Consider the following 16,622-nt stretch of genomic DNA (forward strand, 5'->3'; position numbering starts at 1 on the left):
TATATATATCACCCTCTAACTGCTAAAGGAGTCATATGATAGAAAAGTAAGACTTGCTCAGGGAGGGTTTCCTAAATTAACTCCTCAAAAACAACAGGGCCCAACTTGGAAAGAGGGAAGCGGGTGAAGCTCTCAGTAAGACAAAAGAGAAGAGCCTCTTGGGTAGTGGAAAGGAGTCTGAGTTCTAGCCAAACCATTCTACAAACAGTTTTCATCAACTAAGCAGACCCACGAACTTGGAGTAGACCCTCTCCCTTCTCAGGTTTAAGAAGCTCTGTGGCTCTCAACTTGGCCTAGGCATGTAGCCCATTGTGAAGCTGTTGAAAGGGTTGGTTCCAGGAGCCCACAGGTTCTGATTCAGTAGGTCTGGGGCAGGGCACTGGACAAGACCCCACCTGGCCCCTGGGCTCCCTCTTGGGTTACCTCTAAGCAGAGCCTTCCTCAGCAGACCATCTGTGTCTTCCCATGGGCAACAGAGCTTTAGGAAAGGCAATTGCTTCGCAAATTTCCACCTCAATGGCACAAGAGCAAGTCTGAATCCTAGAGGAGTAGTTTTACTTGCTAAATAAGTGCCTAAATGCCTATGGGTGGAGTAGCACTGAAAAATCCCATTATTGGGATTTAAAAGGATGTTTAATTTAAGAATACTTTGGAAGCAAAAATTTAAGCTTTCTCACAGCTCTGAAAAGGACTGAAATACCATGCTCCTAATTAGTAATTGTGATGGACCCAGCTGTGAAGATTAAAATTTTGGGAACTCTTTTAGATCTGTACAATTAGAACCGTTCTTTCATGCCCCCATGCATAAAAGCTGGTGGTTTTCTGTAATAGCCTTTTTAATTTAACAATGTGCCAGAGTTTCTAATTTCTGGTCAAGTTAAAGATGCCAAAAATAATTAACTGAAAAAATACAGAGAATTTTAGTAAATCTTCAAAAAATGATGCAAATCTAGGCTTTCTGCAAGTCTGAAGCCAATTTTCAATTATCCACGAAACTACAGGCAACCACATCACCAGCATTTCTCAACTTCAGCAATACTAACATTTTGGGTTGGACCATTCTTTCTTGGGGGTGGGGGTGGCATCTTGTGCACTGTAGGACTGTCTGCAGTATTCCTGGCCTCTATACCCTAGATGCCAATAGCATCCCCTCCCCATCCTCCCATACACATGCGACAACCAAAAATATCTCTGATGCGACAACCAAATGCCCCCTGATGTGAACCCCAGCACATTACCATGGGAAGTAAAATAAAATCCTATAAGTTGACCTCTGAGTTCTCGTGCCAGGGCACACAGGGGTTGGCACTCTCTCTGCCTCATCAATCCTGACTCCATCTTTTTTCCTCCAACTCCATTGGCTTCTCCCTTCTGCTCCTACCTTCAACTGGCTAGCCTGGGGCACCCTGGGGTAAATGATCGAATTGATAATAGTAGCAGCACAGCAGGTATCCTCTATGGAATACTTATGATTTAACAAGTACCAAGCATGTCATTTCATGTAATCTGTATGCCAATTTAGACATCAGACATTTATTATTAGCCATTTTACAGATGGCAAAACTAAGACTTGGGCAAAGTAACTGACTTTTAAAATTTCACAGTGCAAATAGGTAGGTGGCAAAGGCAGCCTTCTGACACAGTTCTACCTGACGCCAGAGCCTGTGCTTTCTCTTTCTGGGTGCTGGGGATTTTCCTTCAGTTTCCATGTGGCAGGACCTCCATTAGAGCAACTGCACAGGCCTCCCTTCCCTCTTCCCTTTAATTCACCATTCTGTGGGAGAAGTCAGGTGTAGTGGGGGAAGGAAGACCAACGTATCTGATAGGTTCATCCGGAGAAGAAACTCAGCACACCCAGTTCCACCCTCTTTCCTGATTTCTGGAATCTTCCTGCCAGCAGAGAGCACATGATCTCAACCTACCTCCTGACATAAAGCAAAGACCCACCTGGGTAGGAGAAACTTGTGGTTGTCCGATTCTGCATGTAACTGGGTGGGTAGGTTTATTCTAAGGGCAATATTAGCAAGCCCACTTGGCTGCAAGTCTAAGTCGCTCTTCTTTATCAGTTTTAATGCTGCTATTTTTATCTTCATTGACGTGATTCCTGCATTTACCTCTAATTTTCATTCCAAATTGGAACCCCCTCAATACCCAACACAGAGCACAATGCCTTGCACATATATGGTCACAATAAATATACAATAAATCTGCAGTAACCTGACAAGGACTCCCTCAATTCTTATATAAATTAGTTTTACAGTGTGATGTAAAACCATGACAAATACCTCCTCCCTTTCAAACTTAAAAAATATCAGGTCTGATGTGTTCTCTGTCTTTTTAGATGATCAGGTCAAGTAATGTGTTCTTCACCTTTATCTGCTCTCCCAGCTCCTTGCTGGAAATTGTTTTCACTACATACAGAAATGTTCAGGGAAATGCCCCCCATACAACTACTGAAAGACGGCTGTGTCCATTTTCCCAAGCAATTCTTTTCCAGTGATTGTCTTCTTCTGAAAATAACACTACCCTTTCCAAAGTTCTCTCATTCACAATGTTAAAGAAACCATGAGAGCTAAGTACTGAAACTTACCAATTTTTCCAATAAGATTATTTTGAAGATAGAGAATTTTTAAATCCCGGCACCATTTATCAATGTGTTCTAGTCTTTCTATTTCTTGCTGATGCAAGGAGAGTTCCTCCAAGGAAAAAATGACACAGTCATTGTGTTCAGCATTCCGTCTAATAAGATCTTCTGTGACTGGAAGAAAACGTGTTACATATTACATTAATGTCCCCATTGTTCAATATAAGATTATTGTGCTATTAATGCATTTGGGCTTTTTTTTTTTTTTAGTTAAATGTCAATTCTCCAGGCCTAAGTAATTTTCAAAGTGAAAGAGAAAATGCTACCTTCTCCTGGAGTTTTTGTGATGCCATGATGTGAGTCAGAGGGAAGAAGAAAACATGCTGATATCGTATTTATCTTTGAACGTGTAGGGTCTACATATATTTTGCTGTGTGGATGTCTTTGAATGTGTAGGGTCTACATATATTTTGCTGTATGGATGTCTTTGAATGTGTAAGATCTACATATATTTTGCTGTATGGATGAAGATGGGGTTGAGAGTTAATGGCTATAAGAATGTTCATATGGAATCTTACAGTGGAACCATGTCAAAATGGATGAGATCCACTAACTAATCTGAGACAGAGCAACTTGCTACTGAGAGGCACAGTGGGGCTGGCAGAGGGCAGAAATATGAAAGCATCTTCCACCATTCAAAGAAGAAAGGTCATGAGTCATTCATTTAACCAGTATTTATTAATTTAACTACACTTAAAACAAAGAAAATGAACACCTCAGATCTTGTACTGCAGTCTTACCAAGCAGCCGCCACTTGTTTGTTTCCTAGGAGAATGTTTTTTAAAGCTGCTCACGGGAGAAGGCATAATGGGAGCTCTGACAAGAGTGATGTGTAGCACTGGGCTTGCCTGCCACAGAAGGTCAGCAGTATGTGATGAAAATGGCGCAAGGAGACTGGACATAGTGCTGTCTATGGTCCACAGTCGGGGCCAACCACAAGACCATGAATCATCTTCATAAAGATGTACCGAAACCAAAGAGCTAAAGACAAGGAGGAATCACGCATTTCCCACTGCCACTGAAAATGTTACTGGTTGAACCCTCACATCTTAAGTAGGATGTGGAAATATTGTCTGTCTACACCAGGAGATAATAATTGTCACTTACAAGGTGCCAGGTACTATTCTAAATGCCTTGCATCTATAATATATGACTATCTGGAGTTATTATTTCCAACTGTCAGATGAGGAAGTAAAGCACAGAGAGTTTAAATAGCTTACCTGGGGTCTTGGTGGTAAGTGCTAGAGCTATGTTTTAAATTCACAGTGCAGTGCCAGACCATTGCTCTTAACCACTACGCTCCCCAGCCGCAAGCATGAGCAAGTAACAGCCTCTTGAGATTCCAGGTTTCCTGAAGATACAGACTGCTCTAGCAGAGACAGAGTTCTTTTCCGCAACTTCTGCTACCACACCTCTATGTCACATCTTTAAAAGTGGAGTTTGCCTTTTTACTAAATGTAAAAACATGTACGAATTTGATCCTTCACGTGCAGTTGGCTAAACTCTGCTGGGAGGAGATAGAAGTGCTTGCAATGACAGTTCTTTAGAAGAAGGACCAGACGTAATGTAGAGGTTGAGAGACTAAAATACTATACATGGGAAAAGTCCTTGCTACTCTAAGCTTTGGCTCAACTAACAGGCAGAGATTATCACAAACCAGATCCTGGTGAGGGACAGACCAAAGCGCCCAGGAAGGAGAGTAACAGGACACCATCACCAGACTGACTCACTGGGACCCCTGCTGCCAGCCCCATTCAGCTGTCCCTGGAATTCCACTGCTGGTTTTGGGGAGCTCTATTCAAGGAAAAGAGAAAAACCAAACCTGTAAGAGAAGAGCATTAAAACTACTCTCCATCCTCCTTTCCAAAGTTGGTTCTAACAGTTTAAATTCAACTGATAATGAATAAATGGGTAAAGCCAGAGGATAGAGCAATGCTCCTATGTAAAGCAAAATGTCTGATCTGTATCTATAATTTATAAGAATTCTCTTAGCAGGGATGCAACATGGGTCAAAAGGTTTAGATGGCACAACACTTATCTGTACATTTAATAAAATGTGGAAATTATTCACTACTAGTAATAACACCCTCAATGACTAATGGTGTATCTGTAAACTATACAAATCCATAGAGCAAGGGGATGGATTGTTGGAGGCCTTGCTACTATTAGAATTTGAGTCCTTGGGGCCAGAAGGATGTGCCCATCAATGGCCCATGTCTTCCTGTCTAGACCATGGCCCATGGAGGGAACAATGGGATTCTCTGTCCAAGGGGCTCCAAGCCCTACTCCAAACCCTTCAATGGCAGCTTCTTCAGGTTCATTCTTGAAGACAGATCATGTCATCAGGTACACAAGCCAGTGCCTAGGGGTGTCCAAGGATCAGCTGTTTGTCAGGGATGTGGACAGCATGGATATGTAGGCTGGAGTGTCCATGCTCATACATGGGCATGAGGGGCCAGGATAGAGCCACAGATGGGAAGAAAAGGGAAGACAGAGCCAGAGGACAAGCTTTCCCCAAGCCACCATGCTCTGTCACAGAACTCCAGTATATGAAATGCAGCCTTCCAGGTTGTTGTGAAAGTATACTTCCCAAGGGAGGAAGACATATTTGATTTAGCAGTTTGATTTATAACTTGATACATGGGCCTTTACTTAAACTCTTGCCCCAGATTCTGGTTGAAGGCTTAGTTTTATATCCATATTGAAGATGTAACTTAACTTGAACTCCAAAGGAGCTGTCATTTATGCTTAAGTCAAATGTGTTCAGGGGACTTCTGAGAGCATGTTCACATCACCTGGTCTCTGGCTTACATTGCCATGTGGGATTTTCTAACCCTCAAGGCTGCTCAAGGCATCACAGGCACCTCCAGTCTACCTTCTAAAAGGCTTATCCAAACTGTCCACTCTTAAAAGATTTACAGGGTTGACAAAGTTTCTCCTGGCACCAAATATCCTTGTAGTATTCTTTTGCTACACCTCTGAACATTTAAGAAATGCCCTTTTTTTCCTTTGAGACAGGGTCTTACTCTGTCACCCAGGCTGGAATGCAGTGGCATGATTATGGTTCACTGCAGCCCAGGCTCAAGGGATCCTTCCACCTCAGCCTCCTGAGTAGCTGGAACTATATGCATGTGCCACCACACCCAGGTAATTTTTGCTTTTTTTTTTTTATTGTAAAGATAGGGTTTCACCGTGCTGCCCAGGTTGGTCTCAAACTCCTGGACACAAGCAATCCACCCACCTTGGCTTCCCCAAGTACTGGGATTACACGTGTAACCCAGTGTGACCAGCCAAGAAACTATCTTCATCATGCTGTTATGTGTGTAAAATTTATCACTTCATGCAATTGTCCAATCTTCTTTTTCAAAGGCACATAGATATTAAGAAAGAATTATGTTGATTCATATCCTCTAACCATGAGAATTAAGATGAGAAAAATCCCTATTAGTTTAAAGAGGTAGAGTTCAGGGAACTTCCCTTAGCATTAGCAACTAATCTACACACACACACACACACACACACACACACACACACACATACACACACACAAAGGAAAGAAGGGACACAACAGAGAAGGTTGCCCGGATAGCAATGATTATATACAATTAGGATACACTAAAAGAAAATGGAGAATTGCAGAGAAGGATAGAACTGTAAAGATCTGGAATTTCCCAGCAGACCTTTTCTATTAATAATGGCTATTACTATAAAAGTCATAAAATAATAGATGTTGGCAAAGATGCAGAGAAAAGGGAACACTTGTATACTGTTGATGAGAATGTAAATTAGTTCAACCCCTATGGAAAACAGAATAGAGATTTCTCAAAGAATTAAAAATAGAATGAACATTCAACCCAGCAATCTCACTACTGGGTATTTTCCCAAATGAAAATAAACCACTCAATCAATCAAAAAGACGCCTATATTCCTGTGCTATTGCAGCACTATTCATAATATCAAAGTCATGTGTTCAACCCAAGTTCCCATCAACAGCAGACTGGATAGAGAAAATCTGGCATAGGTACACCATGGAATACTATGCAGCCATAAAAAGAATAAAATCATGTCCTTTGCATCAACATGGATATAGCTGGAGGCCATTATCATAAGTGAATTTGTGCACAGATAATCAAATACTGCATGTTCTCACTTATAAGCTGGAGCTAAACAGTGGGTACACAAGGACATAAAATGAAAACTATAGACACTGGGGACTCCAAAATGGGGGAAGGAGGGGAGGCGAGGGTTGAAAAACAACCTACTGGGTACTGTGTTCACTATTTAGGTGAGGGGTGTACTTGAAGATCAGACCCCAGCATCATCCAATATAACCAAGTAACAAATCTGCACATATACCCTCTGAATATAAGATTAAAAAGAAAAATAATATATAGTTTCAAATAGCTAGAAGGAAGATATTGAATGTTTCCAACACAAAGAAATGATAAATGTTTTAGATAATGGATATGATAATTACCCTGGTCTGATTACTCTACAGCGTATATACTGAAACATCACTATGTATGCCATAAATATGTACAATTATGTGGCAAGTTAAAACAAAATTAAATTATAAGTAAAAAAAAAAAAAAAAAGATACAAACTCTGCCCTTAAGGAGTTTTCACTCCAGAATTAATGAGAGGCAGTGACAACAGTGTGTGATGAATGGTGAGCTTGAGAGAAGAGCTGGATACCATGAAACATGTAGGAGGAGGACCCAACCCAGGTGCGGCTTCAGAAGGAGGGGATGTTGATAGAGATACAGAGCACAAATGAGAATTAACCAGAAAAAAGAAGAGAATGGAGCAGAAGAAACAGCATAGCACAAAGGCCAGGACGCGAGTGTATCTTCATTCACTTTGCAGCAAGAATACAGTGAATATACCTTCAGTAATGGTGTTGTAGACACAACGGCAGACAGTTCTTGCTTTCATGGAGGCTGCCTGGTAGTAGAGGCAGAAAAGAAGCACAATGTACATACCACTGGGTGACATGTGGATGGTCTGGGATACCCAGAGCTTCTAATCTAGACTTGGAAGTATATGGAAAGCTTCCTGTCTTCAGCTGAGACACTGAGGATGAGTAAGATTATTCAAGAGAACAGGGCAGATAAAAGACAATTCCAAGAAGCAAGCTCAGAAGGAGAGAGGCCATAGAGGATTCTGTAAATTATGTGATATTTATCATGGTTAGAGCAAAGTGTTGAAAAAACTGGGAAATATAAAAAAGCTAGGCAGCTTTGAGTCCATTGTAAAGAGCCCTGGAGAGCTAAGGATCTAGAATGAATTTATACTATTATTTAGAACTGGAACATAACCTAAGCAATGGAGGGGGGGGGGCATGCAGTGTTATTATAAAAAGATTATGTCAAATCCCTGCTCCACCATTCTCTACCTGTTTATGATATGTAGATTTGGACAAAACTATTCATCTATTTTCAGTTTTCTCATCTGTAAACTGGAGATAATGTCAGCAATGATTTCTTAAAATTTTTCTGATAATTAAATAATTAAGTAAAGCCCTTAACACAGTGCCTGGTATACAGTCATTGGACAATAAGCATCAGTTCCCTTTTTCCTATAAATGAGTAAATAAATAAATAATAAAATGCTTTGGAGTAATTAATATGTTATCATAAGACCATTTCAAGAGAAATGGTATTATAGTACCCATTATATGGTATAGAAGAAAAACATGCCAAGGTATAATACAGAACATATTGCTTTCACTTCCTTATTTTAGGAAATTTCAAACAGCAAAATACAAGATGCAGATGGGTGAGTGCTAACCAATATCTGCCTAACTGGAGAAATAAGTACTTGATGAAGGATAATGACAGCTTCAACCACCAGGTACATACTCCCCTCACTAAAAGAGACTGTGGAGGAATCCAAAAGTTGAATCAAACTAGCTCAGCCCACCTAAGCTTCTTTCCAATTCCTTAATATGAATGGGTTCTCCAAAATTTGAGAGTGTATCAGTAAAATGACATTGCAGGGAGCAGAGACAGAGGGCACAAGAAGGAGGTGTCTGATACTGGGGGCTGTCCTGCTGTGTTTGCTTCTGAAGTTTTTCCTTACATTGTGCAAAGTTCTAACAACTCCCAAAGTCAATAACTTCGTGTTCATTCCTTCAGGTTTTACATCACGTTTTGTAAACAACTCTTTTCTTTCCTGCTAGATATTAGAATAAAGTCAACCAATATGTATTTATTGCAGATTTTGTAGCATTTTCAGACATCTTGAAAGACGTATCAGATATGTGTATGAAACTAAGATTTAATAGAAATGAAAGGGTTACAAATAGGTGATGGTCACCTCCTGCAGCATCCAAAACATTTTTTAACCATTTTCAGTGGAAACTTTTAAAAGCAGGATTGTACACTTGCCTGTCTTTTCTTGCTGAGCCAGGCTCATCATGAGTGTCAGCCATACCGTACCCTACTCCTGTAATGTCTTTGGGGATTATTTGGTAGAGTGCGCTACTGAAAAGCACCAAGTGCTTTGGGGCACTAAGAGAAGCACATAGAAAGTACAATGAGCGCACAGCATCGGTGCTACTGAGAAAAGGGAGGTCAGAAGAGGCTTCATGGAGGAGAGGCCCGAGGTGAATCTTGAAATGTGAGTAGATGTTTCTTAGATAAACCAGGAAAGGGCATCTGAGGCCATTGTGAATGACATGATGCACTTCTCAGGTCCCTCTTCAAAGCTGAAAGATTAATTCCTCCAGCTGCTGGGAGCTCAGTTCACAGACAGCCCTTGGCTGCCCACCTTCCTCACGAGCTGCCTCAGCTGAAGACATTGTTTAACCAAGGTCATTGCCCTTTCCCTTTCCTGGGAAAGCCCACATTTAATGACTAGTTAATGTAGGGGCTGTAAAGGTCCAGTTCTTCACCCCAACTTGGGCAAGTCAGAAGGGCCATTCCAAGTTTAGATCTCCTAGTCGGTTTCCAAAGGCCTTTGTTAGACACATCACAGCCCAGCTTCCCCCTCCGCCCAATCTTGATTTTTTTCCTACCCACCCCAACAGTATTCCCTAATAAACCTCCTGCATGCTAGTTCCCACCTAGATTTCAGCTTCCTGAGGAGCCCAAGCTAGAAGAGTTGATGACAGAAGTGGTTCATGAAAGCAGATGTCAGCCGAGATAGACTTTTGGAGTCAGATTACATACTGCCAGAGTCCAAGGACACCATTATTCCTAGTAGGCAGAATATAGACAGTGCCTGGCCCAAGGCAGATATGCAATTGTAAAGACTTTCCCTGGTGTTGAACAGAGATAGGATACAGTGGAAGGGAATTTACTAGTAAGTATAACGTGTCAGGTGTTAGAGAAACACGAGAGAAACTGTAACTTAAAGCACAACTATATTGTATAAAGGTTGCTGCTAAACAAACTGTAACTTAAAGGACAATTGTATTGTATAAAGGCTGCTGCCTAATATAACTGATAAAGAAAGGCTGAGAGAGAAAGTGTGAAACCAGAGGACTGCATTGGGAGCACTATGAAGAGGTTTTCATTTCCTGAAACCAGAGGACACAGAAAGCTGAGGGCTAGGACCAGTACTTCATCATAAGATTAGTGTAAATGAAAGGTTCTGGACATAATAGAGCTGTGAAATAGGGTTTACCCTCTAGCCTAGAATAACTAAAAAAATCTATACAAAACATACAAAACTAACTTTTTTTTTAACTTGGACATAAGGACATAAAAAGGAAAATTAGAAAGCATTTTGAACAGAATTAAAAATTATACACACAAAAAAAAAGGCATGTCAAAATTTGCAGGATACAGCTAAAACATTACTTAGAGGTAAATTTATAGCATTAAATACACCTAGTAGGAAAAAAGAAAGGTCTCACATATAGGCTTCCACTAGAAAAAGAACAAATTAAACTAGAAAAAGAACAAATTAAACCCAAAATAAGCAGAAGAAAGCAAATAATGAAGATTATAACAGAAATCAATGAAATGAAAAGCAGAAAAAAATAGAGAAAAATCAATAAAAATTAAAGCTGGCTCTTTAGGAAAATAAAATTGGTAAACTTTTAGTCTGACTTATCAGCAAAAAAAAAAAAAAAAAAAAAAAGAGAAGACACAAATTGCCAATATTAGGAGTGAGAGAGGTGACATCATATGTATTCTACAGATACTAAAATGATAAAAAAAGAAATCATATAAGTAACTTCATGCCAATAAATTCAAGAACTTCAATTAAGTGGGTGAATCCCTTAAAAGACACAAACTACCAAAACTCACTCAAGAATATGTAGATAAGTTGAATAGCCCTGTATCGACTTGATATGTAGTTAAAAACCTTTCTTTCCACAAATAAAACTATGGCACAGACGTCTCCCATTGATTAATTCTACCAAGAATCTAAGGGAAAATAATACCCTACCCATATACACAAACTCTTATAGAAAATTGAAGAGGAAATAACACTTCCCATTATATTCTATAAGGCCAGAATTGCAACCAATCAAATACATTACAAGAAAAGAAAACTACAGACCCATGTACCTCATGGACACATATTTAAAAATCCTAAGCAAAATATTTAGCAAATCAAATCCAACAATATAATAAAAAGATTATACTTTATAACTAAGGGGGGGTTATCCAATGTATACAAGGTTAATATAATGCTCAGAAATCCATGCAACATACAATATTAATAAACTAAAAAGGTGATAATGTCAGTAGGTGCAAAATGGCAGTAGACAAAATCCAACATCCATTCCTGATTTTTAAAAGACAACAACTCGGAAAACTAAGAATAAAAAGGAACTCCACTTACAAAGGAGTATCCACAAAAGACCTATAATCAACATTATATTGAGTGAAGAAAGACATTTCCCCTAAGAATAAGAAAAAAGCCAAGGAAATCTGTTATCACCACTTCAACATTATACTGAAGGTTCTAGCAATAGGCAAGGGGGAAAAAAAAAAGACATCCAAGTGGTAGAGAAGTAGAATTATTTCCATTTGCAGATGACTTGACTGCCTACAGAGAACACCAAATGGAATTCACATAAAAAGCTACTTGAGTAAGAACGTTTGACAAGATTGCAGAATATAAGATCTATATGAAAAAATCAAGTATACTCCTATATATTAACCATTTACAATGGCATCAAAAATATAAAGTACTTAGAAATAAATCAGAGATAAATGTGCAAAGTCCATCCACTGAAAACTTCACAAATTCTGCAGACATATTTTCTAAGATCTAAATAAACAGAGATATATCCCTTGTTCTTGGGTCAGAAGATTCAATATTGTTAAGACGCTCATTCTCCTCAAATTGAGCTGGAGATTTAAAACCAAATCCCAGCAGACTTATTTTGGTCAAAATCCCAGCAGACTTATTTTGTACAAACTGACAAGATACTACCGAAATTCATATAGAAATGCAAAGGATCTGAATGCCTAAAACATCTTTGAAAGAGAAAAAAATATATAGAGGAAAAACACTACTTGATTTCAAGACTACTTATTACAAAGCTTCAGTAATTAAGAGTGTGTGGAATTGACAAGACGACGACAAATAAAGCAACGAATCAGAAAACAGAGTCCAGAACACACATACATACACGCCACTGGTTTATCCAAAGGTTCAATTCAATGGGGAGAGCACAGTCCTCAACAAGTATTGCTGGTACTACTAGATTTCCACAAAAAAGAAAAAAAACAAACAAATAAAAAAAAAACCAACCACTTTAATCTACATCTCACATCATATACAAAAACTGGGTCAAATGAATGATAGAATAATGTAAAAGCAAAAATTATAAAATTTCTAGGAAAAAAATTTCTAGAAAAAAATCTATGTAAACTTAGCAAAGATTTCTTGGATATGACACCAAAAGCAAGATCTATACAATAATAAATTAGACCTCAAAATTTAAAACTTTTCTTTCATAATTAAGAGAAAAAACATAAGCCATAGAAGGGGAGAAAATATTTGCAAATTATGTATCTGATGACTTATGTCCAGAAAATATAAAGGACTCTTAAAACTCAATGATAAGAAAACAAATCAATATATAAAATGGGCAAAATATCTGAAACATTTCACTAAAGAAGATACATAGATGACAACTGTGTCACAGTAATACAAAATGTATTCAGTAATATAAAATTGAAAAATAAAGATGATAGATCTTCTCTAAATCACAATATCTACCAGATTAAATACACAGAGAGGAATTAACTCATTTTCTCCTAGCCACTGTCCCCAGGCTTAATATTGGTCCTCCTGAGCAGACAGAACACTAAACGTAGTGGTCTCTTTGACTTGATATGAGATTTTGCACCATGACCTCTCTTTTTCCCACCAAACTTTCTCTTACTCCTAAGAGGCAATACAGCAAACACATCCAAGAGTACGGGCTCTGCTTACCATCCCAGATATAACACTTACTGTGTGACACTGGGCACTCTGCTTAACCTCTCTGTGCTCCAGATTCCCCATCTCCAAAATGGAGATGATACTAGTGTCTACCTCGGATGATTGTGAGAATTCAATGAGCACACACACACAGAAACTTTCAGAACACTGCCTAGAAGGCAATAAGCAGCTCAGCAATCATGAACCATTATTATCATGCTCTCTCAGAGGCTCGAATTTCTCCTTCAGCTGTCGGAAGCTGAGAATTGTGGAAAGAGCAGTGAAAGCTGGGAAGCTTGTATCCTAGGTTCGACATCTCTCCTGACAGACGGGATTTCGCATTGGCTGGATCAATGTTCCCCTTCTCATCTCTAAAACGAACAGGTACAGTAAATGATCTCTCCAGCATGGTCTCTCTAAAACCTGTACTAATGATATCCCTACATCTTTTTCTGGAAAATACAGGAAAAGCAGCGGAAAAAAGGGCACACAGGAGCAGTCAGGAGACGTTAGCAAGAGGCAGAAGGCCAATTACTGGGAAGCACAGGAGAGAGAGAACATGTAAAAAGCGTTTGTGGCACAGCAAGAGAGGACCACTTTCTCCACCCACATCTTTCCAATTTGTCCACTTAGCCTCAGTCCTGTAGGAGGCAGTGTGGTGTCATGCAGGACCCAGAGGATATCTTCGTGGGTTCTGTTCCAGCCCTGACAGTGACTGTGTGATTTACTCTCTGTGCCTCACCTAAAAAATGGAGATGTCAGTAATCCTTCCCTACCTTAAAAGGCTGCTGGGAAGATCAGATCGGAGAATGCATGTAAAGCATTTTAACCAAGCCTGGCACATCAGAGCTACTCATTGAAGAGTCACCTGTCCTGCTGCCACGACCTGAGTTCAGCCTACTATCTCCCACTTGCACTCCTACAGGGCCAAGTCATGCCCGTGAACAAAACCTTTTGGTTTCCCTGTGGCTCTTTGGATAAATTTCTAAATCCTAAGGACAAAACCCCTATGAGCGGATCCCTGCCTCCCTGTCTGTCAAGCCTTCCATCTCTCTTTGCTCTCCATTCCTTATTTCTGTCTCACCAGTTACAGTCAGCGACAATTTGCCACCAAGAAGCCCCACTCTTTCTCACCTGTGAGCAATTCACTGTGCCTTCCTGTTTCATTTTCAGACAGCACTGCTTTCTCAGAGAAGCCTCCCCCCACCCTGAGGTTAGGTCCCCTGCCCACGCTCTCTCGCCTGGCTGTGACCACCACCCTTGTGTTTGTCTTCTCCCTCCCTAGGAGGGTAGGGCCACATCTGTCTCCTTCCTCACTGTATCCTGGATTCAATGCCTGACTCAAGGTAGACACTCCGATGCAAGTCTGACCAGTTAATGATTTCACAAATGAAAGTGGGCACGATTCAGAGAAAGAGGGCAAAGGAAAAGTCATGACATAAAATAGGGAAGGAAGAAAGGAAGGGAGGAAGGGAGGGAGGGAAGGAACAAACTAGGGTGAGAGGGGATGGGGAAACAGTCCTGAGAACACAGGAAGAAATACCAGTAGCTGGTTTAGGAAAGGAGTTTTAACATTTACAAATCACTCCCCCCGCCCCGCACCCTTCCCACCTGCAGGCTGTCAGGTCTTCCAGGACAGAATGCCCATCATCTGGAGCAGGCTCTTGATTTTTTTTAAAAAAGTTAATTATGACACTTTTACAATGATAAGTGATCAATTAGGTGGAGCTTTACAAAACTGCCATATGGGGAGCTCAGGAACATTGTCGATATCGAAACTGTTCATCTAATATAAATAACTTACCCGCATCACCTTGCAGTCTGTTAGTATATTTTTAAAGAAACACATTTGTGGCTGGGCGCGGTGGCTCATGCCTGTAATCTCAACACGTTGGGAGGCTGAGGCGGGCGGATCACCTGAGGTCAGGAGTTCGAGACCAGCCTGGCCAACATAGCGAAAACCTGACTCTACCTAAAATATAAATTAGCCAGGCGTGATGGCATGAGCCTGTAATCCCAGCTACTTCGAAGGCTGAGGTAGGAAAACTGCTGGAACCCGGGAAGCGAAGGCTGCAGTGAGCGGAGATCGAGATCGAGCCATTGCACTTTAGCCTTGGCGACAGAGCAAGACTACTCAAAAATAATAATAATAATAAAGAAACGTTTATATTTATAACACTTACTGTTACTGTGTCTAAAACAGTACTATGATTGCCTTTATTTTGGAGATGAAGCTGAGGCCCACGGGGTGAAGTCACTCACTCAAAGGCACAGGAGGAGGGAGGACTTCAACCCTGGCTCCAGAGTCGGGACCCTCCACCACTGGGCTACACTGCCTTCCGGATGCGTCCTAAGACTGCGGCTTGGCGGCAGCGACCGGCCCACGACTACACAGCGAGTAAGGAGCCGCTCGGCCGAAACCGGGTGTGCCTGACGCCAAAACCCCTGCACCTCCCCCGACCCCCTTTTCTGAGTCCAGTGCCTTTCGGCCCCTCCTCCCCTTCCCACGACCCCGCCCATTGCACAGACTGGAGCCCGAGCTGGAAAAGGCCAGGCCGCCCGGCCGGTCTGCGGACGAGGCGGAGCAGCGGGGCTGCAGGGCGCAGGGCCGGGTGGGGCCGGGGTCCGCCCGAGCGCCGGGGAACCGGCGGCGAGGATCCCACGGGACCCGGGACGACGCCCGCAAGGACAACGACGGAGGGCGGAGGGTGGCGGGGGGCTTACTCCAGCCCATGGCGCCTCTCCAGTTCGCTGGCCCCGCACGCCCGGCCGGACCCCGAAGGACGCCTTCCGCCCCTCACCGCAGCTCCTCAGCGCGTCCCCATCGGAACTCGGGAACCAAGGCAACCGGGACTCTACGGCGGCCGCGCGGCGCCAAGACACGCCGCGTTTCCTGAGCTCCGCGGAGCCGGCCGGAAACGGTGGTGAAGAGACCGGAAGCAGGGGCTCCCCGAGCCACACCAGCCTTTGTTCTGGTCCCGCCTGCGACTGGCCGCAGACTGCTTCTCTCTCCCCGAATCACAGGTCCAGACTGAACAAGGAATCAGGACATTTCTCTTTCCTGTGCCTTCAGGCTTGTCCTCCACACCGCCGTTGACGTTGCTTTTCCTTTTTGTGTTTGATTTAAAGTTTCCAGAGCCAAGAGGTCTGGACTTGGCCCCCCACTCTACCGGGGGGATGACCTTAAACTTCCTTCTCTACAGATGAGAAATCATAACCTAAGAGGATCACTGCGAAGCTTTACTTAATTTGAGTGAATGAAAGACACTATAAAAACAACAGGCTCACTATAAATGTTCATTGTCATTGTCATATTCCATCTTTTTAAAGTCACTGTCCAACACCCATTTCCCGCCAGCAAGTTTTCTAAACACTCCACCCATTATCCCCTCCATCAATTTCCCTATTCTTCACTCTCTTAATTGTAAAATATAGGAAGTATAATATATCTCCTACAGCCCCACACCCCCTCACATTTCCCCAGACCCTTCTCTGAAAGTGTCCAACGTGCCTTCTGCCATTCTAAACTAGGAAGCACATCAGCAAGCTCATTCATCCTCAGATGTTAGTGTTAGCACTTTAATGC

The 16,622-nt window shown here is 41.6% G+C and overlaps 1 protein-coding gene across 3 annotated transcripts in view; it reads right to left on the reverse strand.

Moving 5' to 3' along the window:
- The window catches only part of DNAAF11 (dynein axonemal assembly factor 11), a 103,062-nt gene extending 87,167 nt beyond the window's left edge, over positions 1-15,895 (reverse strand). For all 3 annotated transcript variants that reach the window (XR_012514186.1, XM_074387146.1, XM_074387147.1), the window contains exons 1-2: positions 15,761-15,895; positions 2,591-2,758 (exon numbers count right to left, since the gene is read on the reverse strand). Coding sequence is in view for 2 of the 3 variants with exons in the window: in XM_074387146.1 (XP_074243247.1) it covers positions 2,591-2,758; positions 15,761-15,770 (178 nt within the window). In the remaining variant the exon portion in view is untranslated. The remainder of the gene's footprint in view (positions 1-2,590; positions 2,759-15,760) is intronic.
- Positions 15,896-16,622: the final 727 nt, after the last annotated feature.

Source organism: Saimiri boliviensis, chromosome 15, assembly GCF_048565385.1.
Source record: "Saimiri boliviensis isolate mSaiBol1 chromosome 15, mSaiBol1.pri, whole genome shotgun sequence".
NCBI classification, from domain to species: Eukaryota; Metazoa; Chordata; class Mammalia; order Primates; family Cebidae; genus Saimiri; species Saimiri boliviensis.